Genomic DNA, 16,980 nt, shown 5'->3' with positions numbered 1-16,980 from the left:
AGCGCCCCCTGGCGGCCAGGTCAACCCTGCGCAGCCCGATCTGGACTCTGGGTGCGGGGGGGGCCGGACCTGTCAATGAAGCCGAGACCCGCACTCGGGCAGCTCCAGAAATCCCGAGTTCCGGACTTCCGTCGCCGCCATGGCTGGCTTCCGCCCAGGATCTGCCAGGAACCACGGGAGAGAGAGAACCAAACATATCCCCCCTCAGGAGCCTCAGGCAGGAGCCGCCGAGACGCACAAGCCACCGCCAGCCCTCCCGCAGCACGACCCTCCTTGCTACCCGTAGTACCAGACACCAACATGGCCGCCCGGGCCTCGCTGCCAGGCTCCAACATGGCCGCCTCCGTCAACTTCACACCCGAAGCTGCCCGCGACACGCCCCGCCCCTTCCTGCGCAGACCGGAAGTGGAAGCGAGTGGGCGTGGCCAGAGGCGCGCTCGAAAGTGGGCGCGGGAGCGGCGGGGCAGAGGCGGCGGCGGGTACGCCGGGTGTGAAGTCCCGCGTCGGGGCCCCGGGGTGTCTCGGGGTCGTGGCGGGAGGAAACCGCGCGGGGGACCCTGACAGCGCCCCCCTCCCCGGATACAGGTCGGGCCCGGCTGCTGGCGCCATGGGGTCCGGCGGGGGAGCCTCGGCCGCGCGCCCGGCCTTGATCTGGCTCAGCAGCGACGACGACGACGACGGCGCGAACGACGCGGTCCAGCTGGTGGAAGCGATCGGGACCCCCAAAGGCGCCCCCGGCCGGGAAGGGCCCACGGCCGCGGCCCGCCCCGTGCACCCCGTCCCGCTTGCAGCCGCCAGCCGCCCGCCCGGTGACAAGCCCCCCGCGTGCGAGGAGGACTCCGAGGTCCTGGTGACCTTCTGCAGGGACGCGGACGTGCTGCCCCACGCGCGGCACGACTGCCCGGCCCACGCCTTCCAGTGAGCACAGGCCCGCCCCTTCCCTGCTGGGCGCCCCAAGACTTCACGGGGTGCTCGCTCTCCATGCCGCACTCACACACAAATCCGCTACACACACAAATCCACTATGCACGCCTTCCCTTCCAGGAGGACCGAGCGCGAGACGACCCAGCCCGTGGGCAGCAACGCCGACTCTTGCCCCAAGTGCTTCTGTTATGTGTGTGACAAGCCTGTCACCGAGGTGGGTGCCCGCTGGGCTGGGGAGACGCTAGCCACCCGAGTGAGGGCTTGGCTCCCAGGCTTGATCCTTGCACCCCCCTTCCTGTCTGTCCCCTGATCCGCAGTGCCTGTCCTGGACGACCCCGACCCAGTGCCACTGCAACGCACACGGCCGGAGCCAGTACTGGAAGGCCGAGCGCAACCAGGAGCTGTGTGGCATCCTCACCACCTTCTACCTGGAGCCCTCAGAGATCGACGTGCATTTGCGGCGTGGGGGTGAGGGTGTGCCCCGCACCTTTGGGGGCCAGGGACAAGACTAGAGGGGTGCTGCCGCGGAGAGGAGGGAGTGCCACAATTTCCTCCCCCCACCCCCTTGGTCCCACAGGGCAGCGTCTGCAGTGCTTTATCCCCGAGCTCTCTGCAGCCTACTCTCACTATCTCTGTGGAACACCTCCCAGTGACCGGCTGCAATGCATATCTCAGCCCCCACTCAGCAAGAGACAGTGCCCAGAGGCACCTGAGCACCGGTGAGCGTGGTGGGGTCTCCCCTGAATTCACTGCAGGGCATTTTGGAGGGGTTTGGGGACTTCCTGGATCCAGGTGCACCAGGGCTGCTCTTACTTCCTCGCCACTGATGACCATTGAAGGAGCTGGGGGTGGGGCTCATGGTCAGTGCTTGCCCCGCAAAGGACATTTGATTACTAACAAATGGGGCTGGCATGATGGTTTAGTCTAGTGGGTAAACCACTGGCCTTGCACACGGCTAGCCCGAACTCAATCTCTACAACCCCATATGGTCCCCCGAGCCTTCCAGGAGTGATTCTTGAGTACACACAAGTATAGCTCAACACCCAAACAAAAAAAAAATTGCTTTTAATCTGCTAAGCTGGAATCTGTTTTGTTTGTTTAAACTTCGTATTTATTGGTTGGTTATTGGGCCACACCCAGCGGTGCTCAGGGGTTACTCCTGGCTCTGTACTCAGGAATCGCCCCTGGCAAGCTGGGGAATCATATGGGAACCAAACTGGGTCCCTCTCTGGTCGACCATGTGCTAGGCAAACACTCTACCGCTGTGGTCTTTCTCTGGCCCCCAAACTGGTTATTTTTGTTGTTGAGTGGTACAGGGGTCACCCAAGGCCACACACATGCAGGTAGGTAGGTGCCCTGGAACCAGCCTTTCTCCCTCAGGTACTCAGAAGTCTTCAGGGTGGCATCTTTGTTCGTTGATGAGGCCAAGAAGGAGCACCCCAAGGCATCAGCTGTCATGTTGCTGGGAGTGTTCCGGGAGCTCTCGGTGCACAGTGACCCTTCCAAGTAAGGCTCTCTGTGCCCTCCTTGGACCACTGGTGGCCCCCCGGCTAGGGGTTCATGGTGATTGTTGCCCCCACTCCAGGACCTCCCCAAAACCCGAGAGTCTGGAATGTTTGAAGGTAGCGGTACCGGTGCTCATGGATAGGTAAGTCCCAGGGGCTCCCAGCAGAAGAGGGAGGCCAAGGGGCACAGGGGCCTGTGCTGCTGCTTCTACCATGCACCACACCACACCTTGTGCCTCTAGGGAGCTGCAGCACCCAGAGCTCTGGGCTCTGCCCAAAGGTCTGTGTCCTCTGGGTTTGTCCACTGGGTCAGCTGTGAGTGGCCTCCTCAGGGGCTCCAAATAGCACTGTAGTCTCAGTCCCCGCCTGCTTCACAGCCTGTGCCCTTCAGGGTGACCCTGCTCTGCCCCGATTTTCACCTATGGAGCTGCCCACACCCCTCCAGAGCCTGCTGCTCTGAGTACCCCCCCCACCCCTGTACACACTTCGGGAAGCACGTGAGTGTGTTCTGGACGGGCTGAGCATGCAAACAAGCATAGGCATGTGTATAGACATTCACATCTGTGTAGTCGTGTGTGAGCTGCATGATCACATGTGTAAGTGTGCAGGTGGGTGCTACTTATACTATCCATGTGAGCGCAGCAACACGACATGGCTACTTAGTCATACAGGTGTGTTCACACGAGTGCCTGTGTATTTATGTTGGTTGGTTGTGTGTTCCTTTGAATATGGAGGTGAGGGGCTGGAGAGATCTGTAGGGCATTTGCCTTGCATGCGGCAGACCCAGGATGGACCTGGGTTCGATTCCCGGCATCCTATATGGCTCCCCAAGCCTGCCAGGAGCGATTTCTGAGCTCAGAGCCAGGAGTGGCCCCTGAGCACTGCTGGGTGTGGGCCCCCCCCCCGCCCCCCAAAAAAGAATAAGGATGTGAGCATATATTTTCACGTAAACACTTGTGAGTGTATGTGAGAGGGTGCTCTTGTTCTGAGTGTTCGTGTGAGTAAATTTGTGTGTCTGTGAGCATGCATAAAAGTGCACATATTTTCGTGTTCCCACGTGGGTGTATGTATGTATGTCCAGTGAGTTATATGAACATGAGTGTGTCCATGTGGCTACGTCAGCATTATTGGGAGTAAACATGTCAACATGCAAGTGTGTGTCTGTATTCTTTTTGTTGTTGTTGGTTTTTTTTTTTTTTTTTTGGTTTTTGGGTCACACCCGGCGGTGCTCAGGAGTTACTCCTGGCTGTCTGCTCAGAAATAGCTCCTGGCAGGCATGGGGGACCTATGGCACACCGGGATTCGAACCAACCGCCTTTGGTCCTGGATCGGCTGCTTGCAAGGCAAACGCAAGCACCCATGTATGGATGCTATGCATGTACATCTGAGGGTATCATGAACGCATCTTGTCCATATGAGTAACAATGTGTGCGTTTGCATGAACGTGTGTGTGTGTGAGTGTTTGTGTGCATTTTTGCCTTGTCCCACACAGGATAACACAACACCTACAGCGCCTCCTGGTGGTGGGCGGCCTAGCACAGCCCCTGTGCGAGAAGCTGACCCGTTTCTTCTACTCCGTGCCCCTCCCGCCACACTGCAGCCGGTTCTTCACCTCGTGAGTGCCTGGCACAGGCCACACGGGTGTGCATTGATGTCCTTTGCCCTCTTGGTTCCCGCTGCCGGGTGGGGGGGACTGTTGTCTGCTGAGGTTGGTGCCCTGGGCACAGCCCACAGGGGTACTGGCCTGTCGGAGCAGGGCATTTCATGACATGCATCTTCTCTGTAGCTTGAACATCATGCCATGGGATCACAGGGTGCTGACAACCATCTTAAGAGGACAAAACTTGGCTGGTCCCCAGAAGCAGCGAGGCCGAGGGTCGACCTTCAGTGAGCACTTCCCAGTCATCAGGGCCAGGGTGGACTGCCTGGAGAGCGCTGGGCGGTAGGTGCACAGCACCTCCAGTGGGCCATCCGAGTCTCCTGCAGCCTGGGCTGCTGAACCCTCCTCTTCAGGGAGGCCCAAAGAGATCAGCCGGCGATGCTTGTGATTGTAGGGCCATGCTTTGGGGTCCTCATGCTCCTCTGCGGTTGCATTGCCTCCTGTCCACTCTGTCTCTGGTGGCCTGGAGGGGTCCTGGCATGCAGTGATCGGATGCTCTCTGCATATGGGGCCTGCGAGCAGAGAAGCTACAAGGGGCCCTCAGCTGTGTAGCGGTGGGGTGGGAGGATGGTGGGCACCAGGCTGGCAGACTGGGCTTTGGTTGCACAAGCAAAGCTAGGTGGCTGGTGGCTGGTGTGGGCCAGCCAGGAACTGGCCCTGGGCCTCCTGCTGCAGAACACCTACACTACTGCCCTTGTAGGTACCGAGAGCTCGTCCGCTATCTGAGAGCCGTGACCAGCTCAGAGAGAATCAGGTGAGGGGACCGTTTCCCCTCCCCCCAGCCAGCACCAGGTCCCGCCACCGTCGCACCACAGCCCAAGTACCTGTCCCTTCTAGGCTCCAGGATCTTCATGACAAGGTCCCTTTCTACCTCTGCAAGACCGGAGACTTCGTAGGTGCTGTGGAGGCGCTGCTGGCACCCACCAGCCAGGCCTGCTGCCCTGCCTGCCGGCTCACGCCCTCCAACTTCCAGTACTACCTTAAGATGCTCTGGACCAGCAGCGTTCCCACAGGCAACCAACTGCAGGGCGCAGACCAGTGGGTGTTCAAAGGAGGTGAGACTCCCCCAGTCCCTACTATGCTCCCTGCAGGTGAGACCGCTCAGATCCGTCAGCTCTATGTGCCCACAGGCTCCCTGGTGAAACCCTATATGCTGGTGAAGCAGGCCCTGCGCATGCTCTATCGCAACCCAACCCTGTACCAAGATGTGAGTGCCACACTGGGGGTTGAGAGCGTGCTGTCAGGGTGGGGTATCCCTGGAGTCCCGAGCCCACCAAGCACCTGTGTTACAGATACAGAGCTGGGGCTTCCTGCTTGCCCTGTGGGGCAGCAGCTCTGCTCTGGGACCCAACGGCCTGACCCGCCAGGCCCTGCAAGTGCCCCCACCCTCCTTCCAGACGGTAAGACCATTGACACAGCACGCATGCGCACGCCTGTGCGGGCACACACACACCCTCACTCCCATGGTCTGGTTCCTGTCCCAGACCCTGCTCTCTGTTACACCAAGGCTATTGTGGGCTGCCCTTCATGTCCCCACATAGCCACCACCACACCCACTGTGATCTCCCAGATGGTCCTGACAGCTGGCGACACCATCCTGCGTGACCTAAGTAGCCAAGTGACACCTGTCCTGCCTGCCCACCTCTTCAACTCCTCTGTGAGTCTCTGCTGACCTTATGCTATCCCTCACCCCCCTTGCTGTGGTGCCCAGTCCCCTGTACCCTGACTCCCCCGCCTGTCCGCAGCTGTGCCGAGAGGCCTGCCTGATTCTCTGCATCCAGGCCACTGTCCAGATGCTGCTGGCCCAGCTGCCCCAGCTTCCACCGCTGCTCAGCCTCATCTTGGACCTTGGGGTGAGGCTCCTGCTCCACACGGGCCAGGGATGGGCTGTGCAGCCCCCTCAACCCATGTGTTTGTGTGTGCGTGCGTGCCCCTGCAGCGCCCTTCTGTGTCCCCAGGAGAACTTGTGGGCACTGGAACTGCTGCTGGAGAGCATCCAGCACAGAGCCCCTGACATGGTGGACATGGTCAGACAGGAGTTAAGTGACCAGCAGTGCGTCCTCTTGGAGGCGTGAGTTCTGTGGGGTTTTGGGGAGTGGCATCCCTTCCCCCCATTTGCCATCCTGACACTGGGCAACGGCTCTGGGGTACAGCAGACACGAGCGCGCGCACGCGCGCACACACACACACACACACACACTGGGCAACGGCTCTGGGGTACAGCAGACACGAGCGCGCGCGCGCGCACACACACACACACACACACACACACACACCCATCCTTGTGTGCACAGGTGGCAGGCACTGGGCCCCAACTACGTGGGTGAACTGCTCTGCCTACTCCTGGGCTCCAGGGTGACACACACACACACACACACACACACACACACACACACACACACACACACACACTGGGCAACGGCTCTGGGGTACAGCAGACACGAGCGCGCGCACGCGCGCGCGCACACACACACACACACACACACACTGGGCAACGGCTCTGGGGTACAGCAGACACGAGCGCGCGCACACACACACACACACACACACACACACACCCATCCTTGTGTGCACAGGTGGCAGGCACTGGGCCCCAACTACGTGGGTGAACTGCTCTGCCTACTCCTGGGCTCCAGGGTGACACACACACACACACACACACTGGGCAACGGCTCTGGGGTACAGCAGACACGCGCGCGTGCGCGCACACACACACACACACACACACACACTGTCTGGGTACAGCAGACACGAGCGCGCACACACACACACACACACACACACACACACACCCATCCTTGTGTGCACAGGTGGCAGGCACTGGGCCCCAACTACGTGGGTGAACTGCTCTGCCTACTCCTGGGCTCCAGGGTGCCAGAGCTACAGGCTCTCGGTGTCGCCCTCATCCACCTGGTGGCCAGAAACCTGAACCGGTAAGCAGCACTGCCTGTGGGCAGAGAGAGCCTGGGCTGGTTGGGGCCCCTCCTGCCTGCTTCCCTGTTCCAGCCCATCCCGCGGGAGTAGGTCTGCCTGCCCTGGTGGCCGTTGACCCTATCCTGGCCTGTCAGGTGTCCCTGGGCAAAGTTGCTGGACCTGCAGCGTCTCAGAGTAAGTGTCCATCCACCCGGGGCTGCCCTGAAGGGCTCAGGCGGCCACGTTGCCCACATCCGCCTTACCGCAGACCTTCAAGAGCCCACACCTGGGAATGGCTGAGCACCTCCAGCTGAGCCAGATCCTGGCCATCATAGAGAGCACGTGATTTGCAGAGGGAGAATGAGTGGACCGCGAGCCCTGGCCCCAAATAGGGGACCCCGTCCTCCTGGACTCGGTGCCTGTGCATGCACACGAGTGCCTGAGGACTCTGGATTCTTGGCAAGAATAATGTGAGAGTTAATTTCCTTGGTGAGTTGCTGTTGAATAAAGGGATATTTTTGTTATTTCCCTATCTTGCACGTCGGCACTGTCGGGAATGGGAAAGATGCTCTCTCTGTGGGATGACTGCGGGGTCAGTGGACCCTACCCCAGCCCTTCCCAGCTAGCCACCTCAGATGTCCCAAGTGTTGGACTGCTGAGCACACACACCCCACCTGGACCTCACAGACTGGGGTCTCCAGGGCTCCTGCATAAGATGATTTTGAGATGTGTGAGACCAGCACTCAGGAAGAGATGGGATTGGGAGCCTCCATCCAAGAATGGGGTTGGTCCATGTGAGCAGTTCCTGCCAGTCAGGGCCCCACTGAGAAGCCAAAACTAAAGAGTCGTGGAAGTGGATACCCATGATTGCCTAAGAAATCACCCTGAGCATAACTGGTGCCAGCTTTGTGCAAACCAAAGATATGGGGCCTTTGGACCCCGACCACAGCCTGTCCTTGGGGATTTTTAGTTTCATGGCTGTCCCTGGCAATGCCCCAGATCACTCTCTGCGATGCTCAGGGAACCATCTGGGGTGCCACGGATTGATGGGCCAATTGGCCATGTGCGAGGCAAGAGCCCCTCCCCACCGTGCTATTACTCCAACCCCCATCACCCATCCTCGGAGGCCCCCGTGTGAGCAGCCCCAGTGTGTTGCATCTGGGCCACGGGGGAGGGGGACTCGGCTACCATCTGCCCCGAGGTGCTTAGCACCCCCACCCTGAATATCCAGCCTAAAATAATCCTGCTTCTCTGGTGTGACCCACTTCCAGGCGCCTCATGGGCCCAGCAAGCAGGCGACCCCATTCTACCCTGCCACATGCTACCTCCCAGATGGGGCAGCCACAGCACTCAGTGCTGAGTGCTCCAGGCCTGTCCTCACACTGCTGTTGCAGCCTGGGGGCCCCCAACCTGGATGCAGCCAGGCAACGTCAGCCAGATGCCCCTGGGAGGCAGCTCGCCTGGGGAGGGTGGATGTGGGAGAGTATGAGGTGCTTCTGAGAAGGCAGAGGGACATGCAATGGGAGGCAGCCCGAGGCGTACCCCAAAGCTCCAGGGCTGGACAGTGGCCCTACACAAAGTCACCCCTAAAGCTGTGCATAATTAGTGACCATGGGGGGGCGGTCCCCTTTAGGCTGGGAAGGGTGGCCAGAGGATAGGACAGCTGAAGCCCTAATTGTGGGGCAAGGGACAAGCCTGGACAGCCCCAGTCCAAGGTCCTTGGGGGTCCCCCACCGGGGAGAGGCCCGACTGCCTTCATGGTCCCGAGCAATTGGCTGCCACAGCAGGAGGGGCGGGCCCAGGTGCCAGAGTGGGCGGGGCAGTTGCCAGAGCTCCGCCCACCCCACTCTGGCAGTTGCTGGTCCTTTGCTTTGCTTCTCTCTCCATCATTTGATCCTTGTCTCATCACTCTCCACTCTCCTCGCTGACCTCCAAGGTAGGTGCTATTTGCTCACAGCCCAGATGGGCCAGATGACCCCATCTGCATACTCAGGTCCCTGCCCAGGGGCCAGCTGTCCCTGCTGAGTGGTCCCTCAACTGTAGGCATTGCTGATGGGGGTGATATGTGCGTGTGTTTGTGTGTAGTGGGGACAGCGAGATCAGCTACGGGGCTGCAGGGCTGTGGGCTGTAGCCACTTGGCCCGGGAGCTCACCTGTATGACTGGGATGGGGTGGGGGCTGGGAAGGGAGCTGCCATTCAGCCGAACCATTCTGCACCCAGCAGCTGGCAACTCAGTGTGGGATGAAGCCCCCCACCTGAGGCCCTCCACCTGGAGCCAAAAAGGGTGGCTGGTGTGGTGGCCCCAGAGGCAGTGGCCTGTGATTGGCTTGGCCTTAGCGACCGTGGACAGGGCAGCCTGAGCAGATGCAAACGACAGCCAAATTATTGGGCTCACCTAGGAGGGCCCATGCAAAGCAGAATGGGGCTCTGTGGCCCTTCATCTCGAAAAGGATCCTAGGGCCTGCGAGGGGGCAGGACCAGCCCGGGAGCCCCACCCTGCTCCCTCTTCCAACCTCGGATGGAAAGTCTTTGCATTTAATTGGCCCCATGAGGGGGGTTCCAGTTTGGGTCTCATTAGTGGGGCCTCAGCTGGCCTGCACCCCAACACTCCTCCCTAAGCCCAGGGGCCCTGGGGATTTCCTGGAGTCACGTGGGCAACCCCCTACTCCCTGCTCTGCAGCACCAAGCTGGCGGCCCCGGAGTCAGGAGACCCCACCGAGGAGTGGGACGAGGCCCGGTTCCAGAAGGAGGTTGAGAGCCTCAAGTACCAGCTGGCGTTCAAGAGGGAGATGTCGTCCAAGTCCATCCCAGAGTGAGTGTCCCGTCCGACATCCCAGCCCAGCCCAGCCTGCAGGGCCAGGCCTGTGACCCTGGCTCACCCTCCCATCCCATCCTACCCTCCAGGCTCCTCAAATGGATCGAGGATGGGATTCCCAAGGACCCCTTCCTGAACCCCGACCTGATGAAGAACAATCCATGGGTGGAGAAGGGCAAGTGCTCCATCCTGTGAGGCCCAGGGCTAGTCTGCCCGCCCTGCCCTGCCTTTCAGCCAATCAGTGACCAGCCAGCTTCCTTCAGGGCACTTTTATAAAAGATATTAAAGAGGAGAAACTCTCGAGTGTTTTCTGGCAGAGACAGGAACGCTGGAGTCTGCTGCAGTTCCAGACTCCTAGCCTGGGTCCCCCATGTCCACCATAAACTGGGATGTAGCCTGGACCTGAGCGTCCAAATGTCTGTTACAAGCTGGTGTGTGGCCTGGATCCCTGGTGTCCACTGTAATCTGGGGTATAACCTGGACCCTGAGTGTCCCAGTGTCCACTGCAATCCGGAGTACAGTGCAGCCTTGATCCAAATGTCCAACGTAGTCCGGGTGCAGCCTAGACGCCCCTGTCCGCCTGCTCTGGCTATAGCAGGTCCCTGATGTACAGGCTGCGCCTCACGGCATTGGAGACACCCTCCTTGAAGCGGAACCACACGTCGCTCCTGCCCACGGCCTTGCCCATGCGCCACTCCGCCGCCTCTGTCTCAGGGGCTGGGTCCCCTGTGGGTACCACAGTCGGTCACTGCGCTAACCTTGGCCTCCCTCCCTCCCCTGCTGACCCCACACACACCTGTGTTTGCGGGGGCGGCTGCTTTCCTCTGGACCACACGGCCAAAGAAGTCCCTCTCTGGCTGTAGGGCGGGCAGCACATCAGGCAGTGTTTAGAGACACCCCCCCCACAATACTCCCTCTAGCCCACCTGTCCGAGGGTACTTCGAACCTGCTCCTCTAGGGCCGTTCTCTGCAGAATATGCTCCAGCCTCTGTTCCAGGCTCCCCTTCTCCCCTGCGCTGCTCTGCACGCCTGGCACAGCCCTGCTTACCTGCAGGATGTGAGGGCCACCAGGGCTGAAGGTCTGAGCCAGAACAGGGGTGGTCCCACCCTGAGCACATGGTCAAGTGCTCACCTGAGGGCCAGCCTTGGCCTCTGCCCGCCGCATCTTCTCCACCTCAATCTCGTGAGCAATGAGCTGCTTGGCTTGGTAGGTAAGCGGCTTGCGGGCAGGCAGCTGGGGAAACCGGCACACATCCTCCACATTCCTGATGGGATTCCCATGGGATTACCATGGTGAGCCCTCAGGCCCCCTCCCTGACCCTACCGCAGAATGGAGCAGACGAGCAGGGAGACCAGGGGCCACACACGAGGCTCAGGATCTTGGGATAGAAGTGGAAGTGGCCCCGAGTGGTCCCCAGACAGCGAGAGTTAGACACCCCCCCAATCCCCAACATGGACCCCTCCAACTCACGGCTCCAGCCTATATGTGTACTGGCCCTCGGGCGTGCGCTCCTGGCGGTAGGTGAGGCTGTAGGCCAGCATGGTGCCCACGAGGCCGGCCAGCTGCTCCTTCTCGCGCACGCTGAAGAGCTGTGTGCTCACCTGCAGCACAAAGGGGCTGAGCGCAAAGGGGGCAGTACTGCCGCCAGCACCCCACACCGAGTCACCTAACCACTCACGGGGCGCAGCTTGGGTGCCAGGATGTCCAGGAGCAGACAGAGTGTGTCCAGCACGAGGGTCTGAGGCCCAGCCCAGCTGCGGGCACTCGGCACGATGCCCGACACCAGCGTCTGGATCAGGTTCTGCGTCCGGGCTGTCCGGCTCTGGGCCTGGGCAAAAGGGTGGACATGGACGTGGTGCCAGGAGTGAGAGTCCCGGGCTGTGAAGGGGCGTCCACGGGGCCGCACACCCACCTCCTGCTGGCTGCTGGGGAAGGTGATCCTGGGCACATGGCTGGAGGCAAAGAGCACGTGGAAAGCAGCGGGCAGGAAAGACGGGTAGCGCAGCAGCTGGAAGCTCTGCCCATGTAGTGCTGCCCGTTGTAGCAGGTCATCAAAGGCCAGCCAGTCCAGCGCAACACACACGCCTCCTAGGCCCGGGTCCCGAAGCCGCATGCGCAGGAAGTTTTCGAAAAGGCCCTGGGAGGGGGGGAGGGGGGGCTGAGCCCTGCTGCCTACCTATCACCACCCCCACCCCTTGGACACCAGCACCCTGCCGCAGCTGGGCCAAGCAGCATGGATACCAGCAAAGCCCACCAGGGCTGCCCCAGCTGTCCCTGCAGAGGCTTGTCACCAGAGTTCAGGGCACCTCACCCTGCATGCAGCTAGGATTTGGAGACTCCCAGCTGCATGCCCTGAGCCCTAAAATGCCTAGAAAAGCAGCTTAGCAGGTGGGCAGAGAGGGCCGTTCCACCCCACAGCACCCACTGTCTCCTCATGGCCCTCCAGCAGTGCCCAACTGACAAGGCCACCAGCCCCCTGGCACCCAGAACGAGCAGTGGTACCTGGACCACCTTCTCGTGCTCTCCTGCACTGGCAGCCACGCGCAGGACATGCTGGAACCTCTGTGCAACCATGGTCAGGGGCGGCTGGTCTGAGACGAGATCCCCATGAGGTGTGTAAGTGGGCAGGGCAGGATCCTGTCCGACATGGCGCCTGTGGAGAGGGCAGGCAAGAGCAGTATGGCAGAGCGCAATACACTGAGGGGAGGGAGAGCGGCAGGCGGGTGCCTACCTCTGGGCGCGGGGCAGCTGGAAGATCTCCTGCCACACCGAGAAGAGCCCGCGGCGCTGGTCTTTCATGCCCACATGAACAGTCTGCACTGCTCTGATGCTGAGTTCATGCTTGCCACGGCCATGCAGGAACTAGGAGGAGGGTTTGGGCTTAAGGCAGCCGCTCCCAGCCTTGCCAGGCACCCCCATGCCATACTGCCCCACACCCACCCACCTGCAGCGTGTTGACACAGGCGCGGATGTCATTGTCCGTCTTCTGGCAGAGGGCGGCCAGGGCGCCTGGGTCGGCCAACATGCCCTGGCGCAAGGCTATCTGAAGGATGGTGGGTGTCAGCCTCCCTCGATGGGCCCCGCCACCCCCACATCCCTGGGCCAGCTGTGGAAGGCCCAAGCCCAGGAAAAGGGTAGCTCACTGGGGCGGGAAGTAGCATCCACCCCACCCGGCCCACTGGGGCCCCCACATGCCTCCTGGAGCCGCTGCACCAGCCTGGAAGGCAGAGTGGGCGGGAACTGGAGCAGGAAAGCCTGTTGCCTCAGGGGCCGCAGGGAGGGTGTGAACCTACAAACAGAGCAGGGATTGCTGAAGCCCTGCCCCAGCCCTGCCATCCAGCACCCCTGCCCCAGCTCCCATCTACCCACTCACTCACTGGTCATTGCAAATACAGATGATGGGCCTCATCAGGATCGCCCCCTCCGCCCGTCGATGTCGCGTCCCCCCGGCAGCCCCAGCCTCTGTCTCCAGTGGGCCCTTGCGGTCCAGCACGCCCAGGAGAACCTGGATGGCGGCCTGTGGGAGGCACGGGACCAGTGAGGCCCAGCTCCCCCACTACGGAATCCCGGCGTGGCCCGTACCCAGACCCACCATGGGGGCACCGTCAATCTCATCGATGACCAGGCAGTTGGGTTTCCCGCTGCTGCCCAGCACCGACTCCATCTGCGTGGCTGCCTCAATGCGAGTGCGGAAGGCCTCAGGACTGCGGTCATCACTAAGTAGTGGGGTGGAGGGGTGTGAGGGTCACTGCCAGGCCGATGCTGCCCCACACCGCACGTCCAGAAAACCTCGGGGTCCCACTTTTGCACACGTACCTGGCGTTCATCTCCACCACGCAGTACCCCGCATGCTGGGCGATCACATGTGCCAGAGTAGTCTTGCCCAGCCCCGGGGGCCCGCACAGCAGTGCCACCTGCAGAAGGGGAAGCTCTGGGGGGAAGGGTCCAGCCCCACGCAGGACCCCAGGCAGGCAGGGACTGGACAGGGACGAGTCGGGGAGCGGAGGGGACAGGTCTGGTGCCATAGGCCACCAGGGGGGTGCACCTTCTGCCGTGGTCGGCCGCTTGGCTCCAGCTCAGCATCCAGCATCTCCTCCAGCACCTGCTCATGGCTCTTCCACTTGCCCGCGGCACCTGGGGCCTCCTTGCTGGCCCGGGCTGACTCCACACTGGGCATGGGCTTCTGGGCAGGCCTCTCTCGGCCAAATACCACCGGGTCCCACAGCTTAAGCCACTTGAGGAGGCAGCGGTTGGTGAACTGTGGGAGGGGATCTGCTGAGGTGGTGAATGGCCCTGGACGAGGTCCCCCAGTCCTCTGGAAATCCCTTAATTCCAGGGACACACCAGGACTCAGTATAGTAGGGCAGCACCCTCTCACCCCACGATCCATAGGAGAACACTTTCCTCCGTTCAGGATACAAGGATGCCAGAGGGCAGGTCGGTCATGGGGGTCAGGGGAGACACCAGGGGACATTCTTATAAGGGGCGGGGCCTCAGGGAGAGACAAGGGAGAAGGCTTCCATCAGGGGCGGGGCTTCCTATAAGGGGCGGAGCCTCAGGGAGGGACAGAGCTTCCATCAGGGGCGGTCCTTCCTACAGGGGGCGGAGCCTCAGAGGGACAGGGCTTTAATCAGGGGCGGGGCTTCCCATAAAGGGCGGAGCCCCAGAGAGGGACAGGGTTCCCAATAAGAGGAAGAACTCCAGAGTGGACGGGGCTTCCATCAAGGGGCAGGGCTGCCTATAAGGGGCGGGGCCTCATGGAGGGGCAGGGCTTCCATCATGGGGCGGAGCTTCCCATAAGGGGCGGAGCCTCAGGGAGGGACAGGGCTTCCAACAAGGGGAAGATCCTCCAGAGTGGGCAGGGCTTCCACCAAGGGGCGGGGCTTCAGAGTGACAGGTTTCCAATAAGGAAGAGACTCTGGGGTGGGCAGGGTTTCCAATAAAGGGGGGAGCCTTAGGGATGGACAGGGCAGGACTCACATCATCACTGAGCAGCTCTGTGTAGCGCTTGGGAGCGAAGGCGTCCACCCACAACCGATGCTGCCCCGTGTCCTGATGGTCCCCCTGGTCCGCAGGCTCCTCTGCAACCTCAGAAGATGGCACCTCCTCCTCCATCTCTGACCTGAGACTGGAACACAGCTCACTTAAGCCTCAGGAAGGTCCCACTCCCGACCCTCAAAGGCTAGCTCAGGAAGCAGGATAAGTACCGGGTTTTTGGGTTCTCGCCTCACCTGCCCAGTGTGTCAGACAGCTGCGAAGCCTCTGTCAGCAGTTGCTGCCGCCGCTGTGCAAAAATCACATGGTCAGGACACGAAGAGGCCTCTGGTCCTCCTTGGCAGGCTGTCCTACCCCTGCTTCATCCCCCTGCAAGTTTTACCTCACTGTCCACCTGCTCCTTCAGGGATGCAATGGACACCCCCAGCAGGCCCAGTTGGCGGGGGGCACGGCGCCAGACGTCCTGGAAAGATCTCTGTGGGGAGAGGACAGTCACCCCAGATTCCTACAAAGACGGGGCTCTCCAGCATCAAAGGCCAGAGGTGGAGGAAGTCCCTCCCTAACAGAGGCTGCAGAGTACAGGAAGATGGGGCAACTCAAAGATGGACCAGGAAAAGAAACTCCCTGTCTTTTTTTTTTTTTTTTTTTAGGTTACTACTGGGTCTGTGCTCAGAAATCATTCCTGGGGCGCGGAGAAATAGCGGCGTTTGCCTTGCAAGCAGCCGATCCAGGACCTAAGGTGGTTGGTTCAAATCCCGGTTTCCCATATGGTCGTCGTCGTTCCCCCACCCCCCCCCCCCCGTGCCCGCCAGGAGCTATTTCTGAGCAGACAGCCAGGAGTAACCCCTGAGCACCACCGAGTGTGGCCCAAAAACAAAACAAAAAAAAATCAAAAAAAAAAATCATTCCTGGCAGACTCAAGGGACCATATGAGATGCTGGGGATCGAAACCACCACATCCAAGGCAAATATCTGTGTTATTGATCTGGGCTCCTTCCTGTATATTTTTCTGTGCTTCTGGAGCAGGACAGTGAGGTCCACTCCTGGGCAGTGTCAAGCTCCACCAAGGGTGGCTGTCTGCTCCTACCTGCTGGATGGTGCCCACAGGGTCTGGCCGCAGCAGCAGGTAGGCCCGGTGGCCAGCCGTGGATGTCACACTGATGTAGTCCTCCAGAACAGGGGGTCTCTTCAGCACTGGGTTGGTGGCAACTAGATGCCTGGGGACCAAGCAAGCGGCAGCTTCAGGACCCCAATTCCTGCAACCATCAGCGGGGCCCATCCTGACCCACCCTGCGCTCCCAGGCCCCAGGGACGGATGGCCTCCAGCACACACCCATCGCCCCACAGCTCGGCGGGGACTCTGGGACTCGAAGGCGGGGTGATGCCTGAACTTGGGGGGCTGCTGTGAGGCGGATCCTCTATCTCTGAGTCTGCGTCGAATTCCAGCCTCTTGACCACGTCCAGCCTGAGCCTTTTGACAATGGGGCCTACAGAGTGGCCAACAGGAGAGGAACTGAGAGGCCCGTCTTCCACTCCTCGCCCCTTGCCCCTACCCTGTCACCCCTGTTAGACGTACTGGGAGGCTGGGGGCTCGCTTTCGGGTCCCCCGGAGTCAGCCGCCTCTTGCTGCGGTGCCTAGGGGCACAGTCCGCAGAGCCCAGAGCAGCAGCGTCTCCGGCGGCGATGGCTTCCTCGAAGGTCATCTGGGCCTGAGCCACCTTGGGCCGGGGGATCGGAGGGGACGGCAGGGCCGCATTCCCTGCGGGGAGGGAGAGAAAGAAGCCTGAGCACCGAAAGGGCCCTTGCAAGCGGCGCTACCTCCCCGCAGTCCTCCAGGCTGGCTTCCCAGCCTGGGTAGGTATGGGGTGGGAGAAATCCCCGAGTCTCCACCTTCGAGCTCAGCCAGCACCTCGAGCTCGGCGGCGAACTGGCTGTGGAAGTCATCCTCGATGCCGTACAGCTCTTGCTCGTAATCCTCCTCCATGGCGGGCCACCCGGAGGTCTCCCGCGCTCCGAACCTCCCGCGCCGCCCCCTCGCCGTTTCCGCCAATCAACGCCTCGCTTGCCCAGCAGCTCCTCTCATCATTGGTCCGTGAGCTCGTGTGGGCGGAGCCGCCTCGGTGGACTCCTATTGGCCAAAACAGCCACCTGTCACTGTGGGGGCGG

At 61.1% G+C, this 16,980-nt stretch overlaps 4 protein-coding genes across 4 annotated transcripts; 3 read left to right on the top strand and 1 right to left on the bottom strand.

Annotated features, from left to right (window-relative positions):
• The first annotated feature begins 333 nt into the window (after positions 1-333).
• Positions 334-4,467, top strand: LOC126001571 (uncharacterized). Its single transcript, XM_049768853.1, has 9 exons — positions 334-479; positions 586-918; positions 1,045-1,138; positions 1,242-1,392; positions 1,502-1,643; positions 2,305-2,430; positions 2,510-2,572; positions 3,922-4,044; positions 4,216-4,467. The coding sequence occupies exons 1-9, from the start codon at positions 334-336 to the stop codon at positions 4,373-4,375; spliced, it is 1,338 nt and encodes a 445-aa protein (XP_049624810.1). The 3' UTR covers positions 4,376-4,467.
• A 114-nt stretch (positions 4,468-4,581) lies between these two features.
• LOC126001570 (uncharacterized) lies at positions 4,582-7,530 on the top strand. Its single transcript, XM_049768852.1, has 9 exons — positions 4,582-4,637; positions 4,790-4,843; positions 4,927-5,296; positions 5,382-5,489; positions 5,660-5,746; positions 5,835-5,942; positions 6,048-6,160; positions 6,900-7,022; positions 7,158-7,530. The coding sequence occupies exons 1-9, from the start codon at positions 4,582-4,584 to the stop codon at positions 7,300-7,302; spliced, it is 1,164 nt and encodes a 387-aa protein (XP_049624809.1). The 3' UTR covers positions 7,303-7,530.
• Positions 7,531-8,930: 1,400 nt separating this feature from the next.
• GNG13 (G protein subunit gamma 13) lies at positions 8,931-10,114 on the top strand (the record flags this gene model as incomplete). The annotated part of the gene is made up of 3 exons (XM_049768851.1): positions 8,931-8,938; positions 9,684-9,815; positions 9,908-10,114. Coding segments are annotated over 3 exons (246 nt in total), but the record flags the coding sequence as incomplete, so codon positions are not given.
• Positions 10,115-10,394: 280 nt separating this feature from the next.
• Positions 10,395-16,844, bottom strand: CHTF18 (chromosome transmission fidelity factor 18). Its single transcript, XM_049768012.1, has 22 exons — positions 16,705-16,844; positions 16,391-16,573; positions 16,148-16,301; positions 15,902-16,031; positions 15,197-15,289; positions 15,051-15,103; positions 14,800-14,947; positions 13,865-14,077; positions 13,636-13,733; positions 13,412-13,535; positions 13,197-13,336; positions 13,011-13,108; positions 12,764-12,858; positions 12,551-12,681; positions 12,322-12,472; positions 11,732-11,956; positions 11,498-11,647; positions 11,290-11,420; positions 10,951-11,083; positions 10,765-10,866; positions 10,615-10,675; positions 10,395-10,544 (listed from the first exon to the last, which is right to left on the bottom strand). The coding sequence occupies exons 1-22, from the start codon at positions 16,796-16,798 to the stop codon at positions 10,408-10,410; spliced, it is 2,844 nt and encodes a 947-aa protein (XP_049623969.1). The 5' UTR covers positions 16,799-16,844; the 3' UTR covers positions 10,395-10,407.
• Positions 16,845-16,980: the final 136 nt, after the last annotated feature.

Source organism: Suncus etruscus, chromosome 2, assembly GCF_024139225.1.
Source record: "Suncus etruscus isolate mSunEtr1 chromosome 2, mSunEtr1.pri.cur, whole genome shotgun sequence".
Classification (NCBI taxonomy): Eukaryota; Metazoa; Chordata; class Mammalia; order Eulipotyphla; family Soricidae; genus Suncus; species Suncus etruscus.
Note: the sequence above shows the minus strand (reverse complement) of the source record. Positions and strands in the feature narration are given on the sequence as shown.

Bases quoted from the DNA above. Each gene is read 5' to 3' on its own strand.
- LOC126001571 (XM_049768853.1), top strand. From the start codon at position 334: ATGGCCGCCTCCGTCAACTTCACACCCGAAGCTGCCCGCGACACGCCC. The intron at 919-1,044 runs GTGAGCACAGGC...CTTCCCTTCCAG, and splicing joins TGCCCGGCCCACGCCTTCCA to GAGGACCGAGCGCGAGACGA. The intron at 2,573-3,921 runs GTAAGTCCCAGG...TGTCCCACACAG, and splicing joins GTACCGGTGCTCATGGATAG to GATAACACAACACCTACAGC.
- LOC126001570 (XM_049768852.1), top strand. From the start codon at position 4,582: ATGCTCTCTGCATATGGGGCCTGCGAGCAGAGAAGCTACAAGGGGCCC. The intron at 5,490-5,659 runs GTAAGACCATTG...GTGATCTCCCAG, and splicing joins CCCCACCCTCCTTCCAGACG to ATGGTCCTGACAGCTGGCGA. The intron at 5,747-5,834 runs GTGAGTCTCTGC...GCCTGTCCGCAG, and splicing joins CCCACCTCTTCAACTCCTCT to CTGTGCCGAGAGGCCTGCCT.
- CHTF18 (XM_049768012.1), bottom strand. From the start codon at position 16,798: ATGGAGGAGGATTACGAGCAAGAGCTGTACGGCATCGAGGATGACTTC. The intron at 13,337-13,411 runs GTGGGTCTGGGT...TGCCTCCCACAG, and splicing joins AGATTGACGGTGCCCCCATG to GCCGCCATCCAGGTTCTCCT. The intron at 11,648-11,731 runs GTGGGTGTGCGG...CCTTTTGCCCAG, and splicing joins TCCCCAGCAGCCAGCAGGAG to GCCCAGAGCCGGACAGCCCG.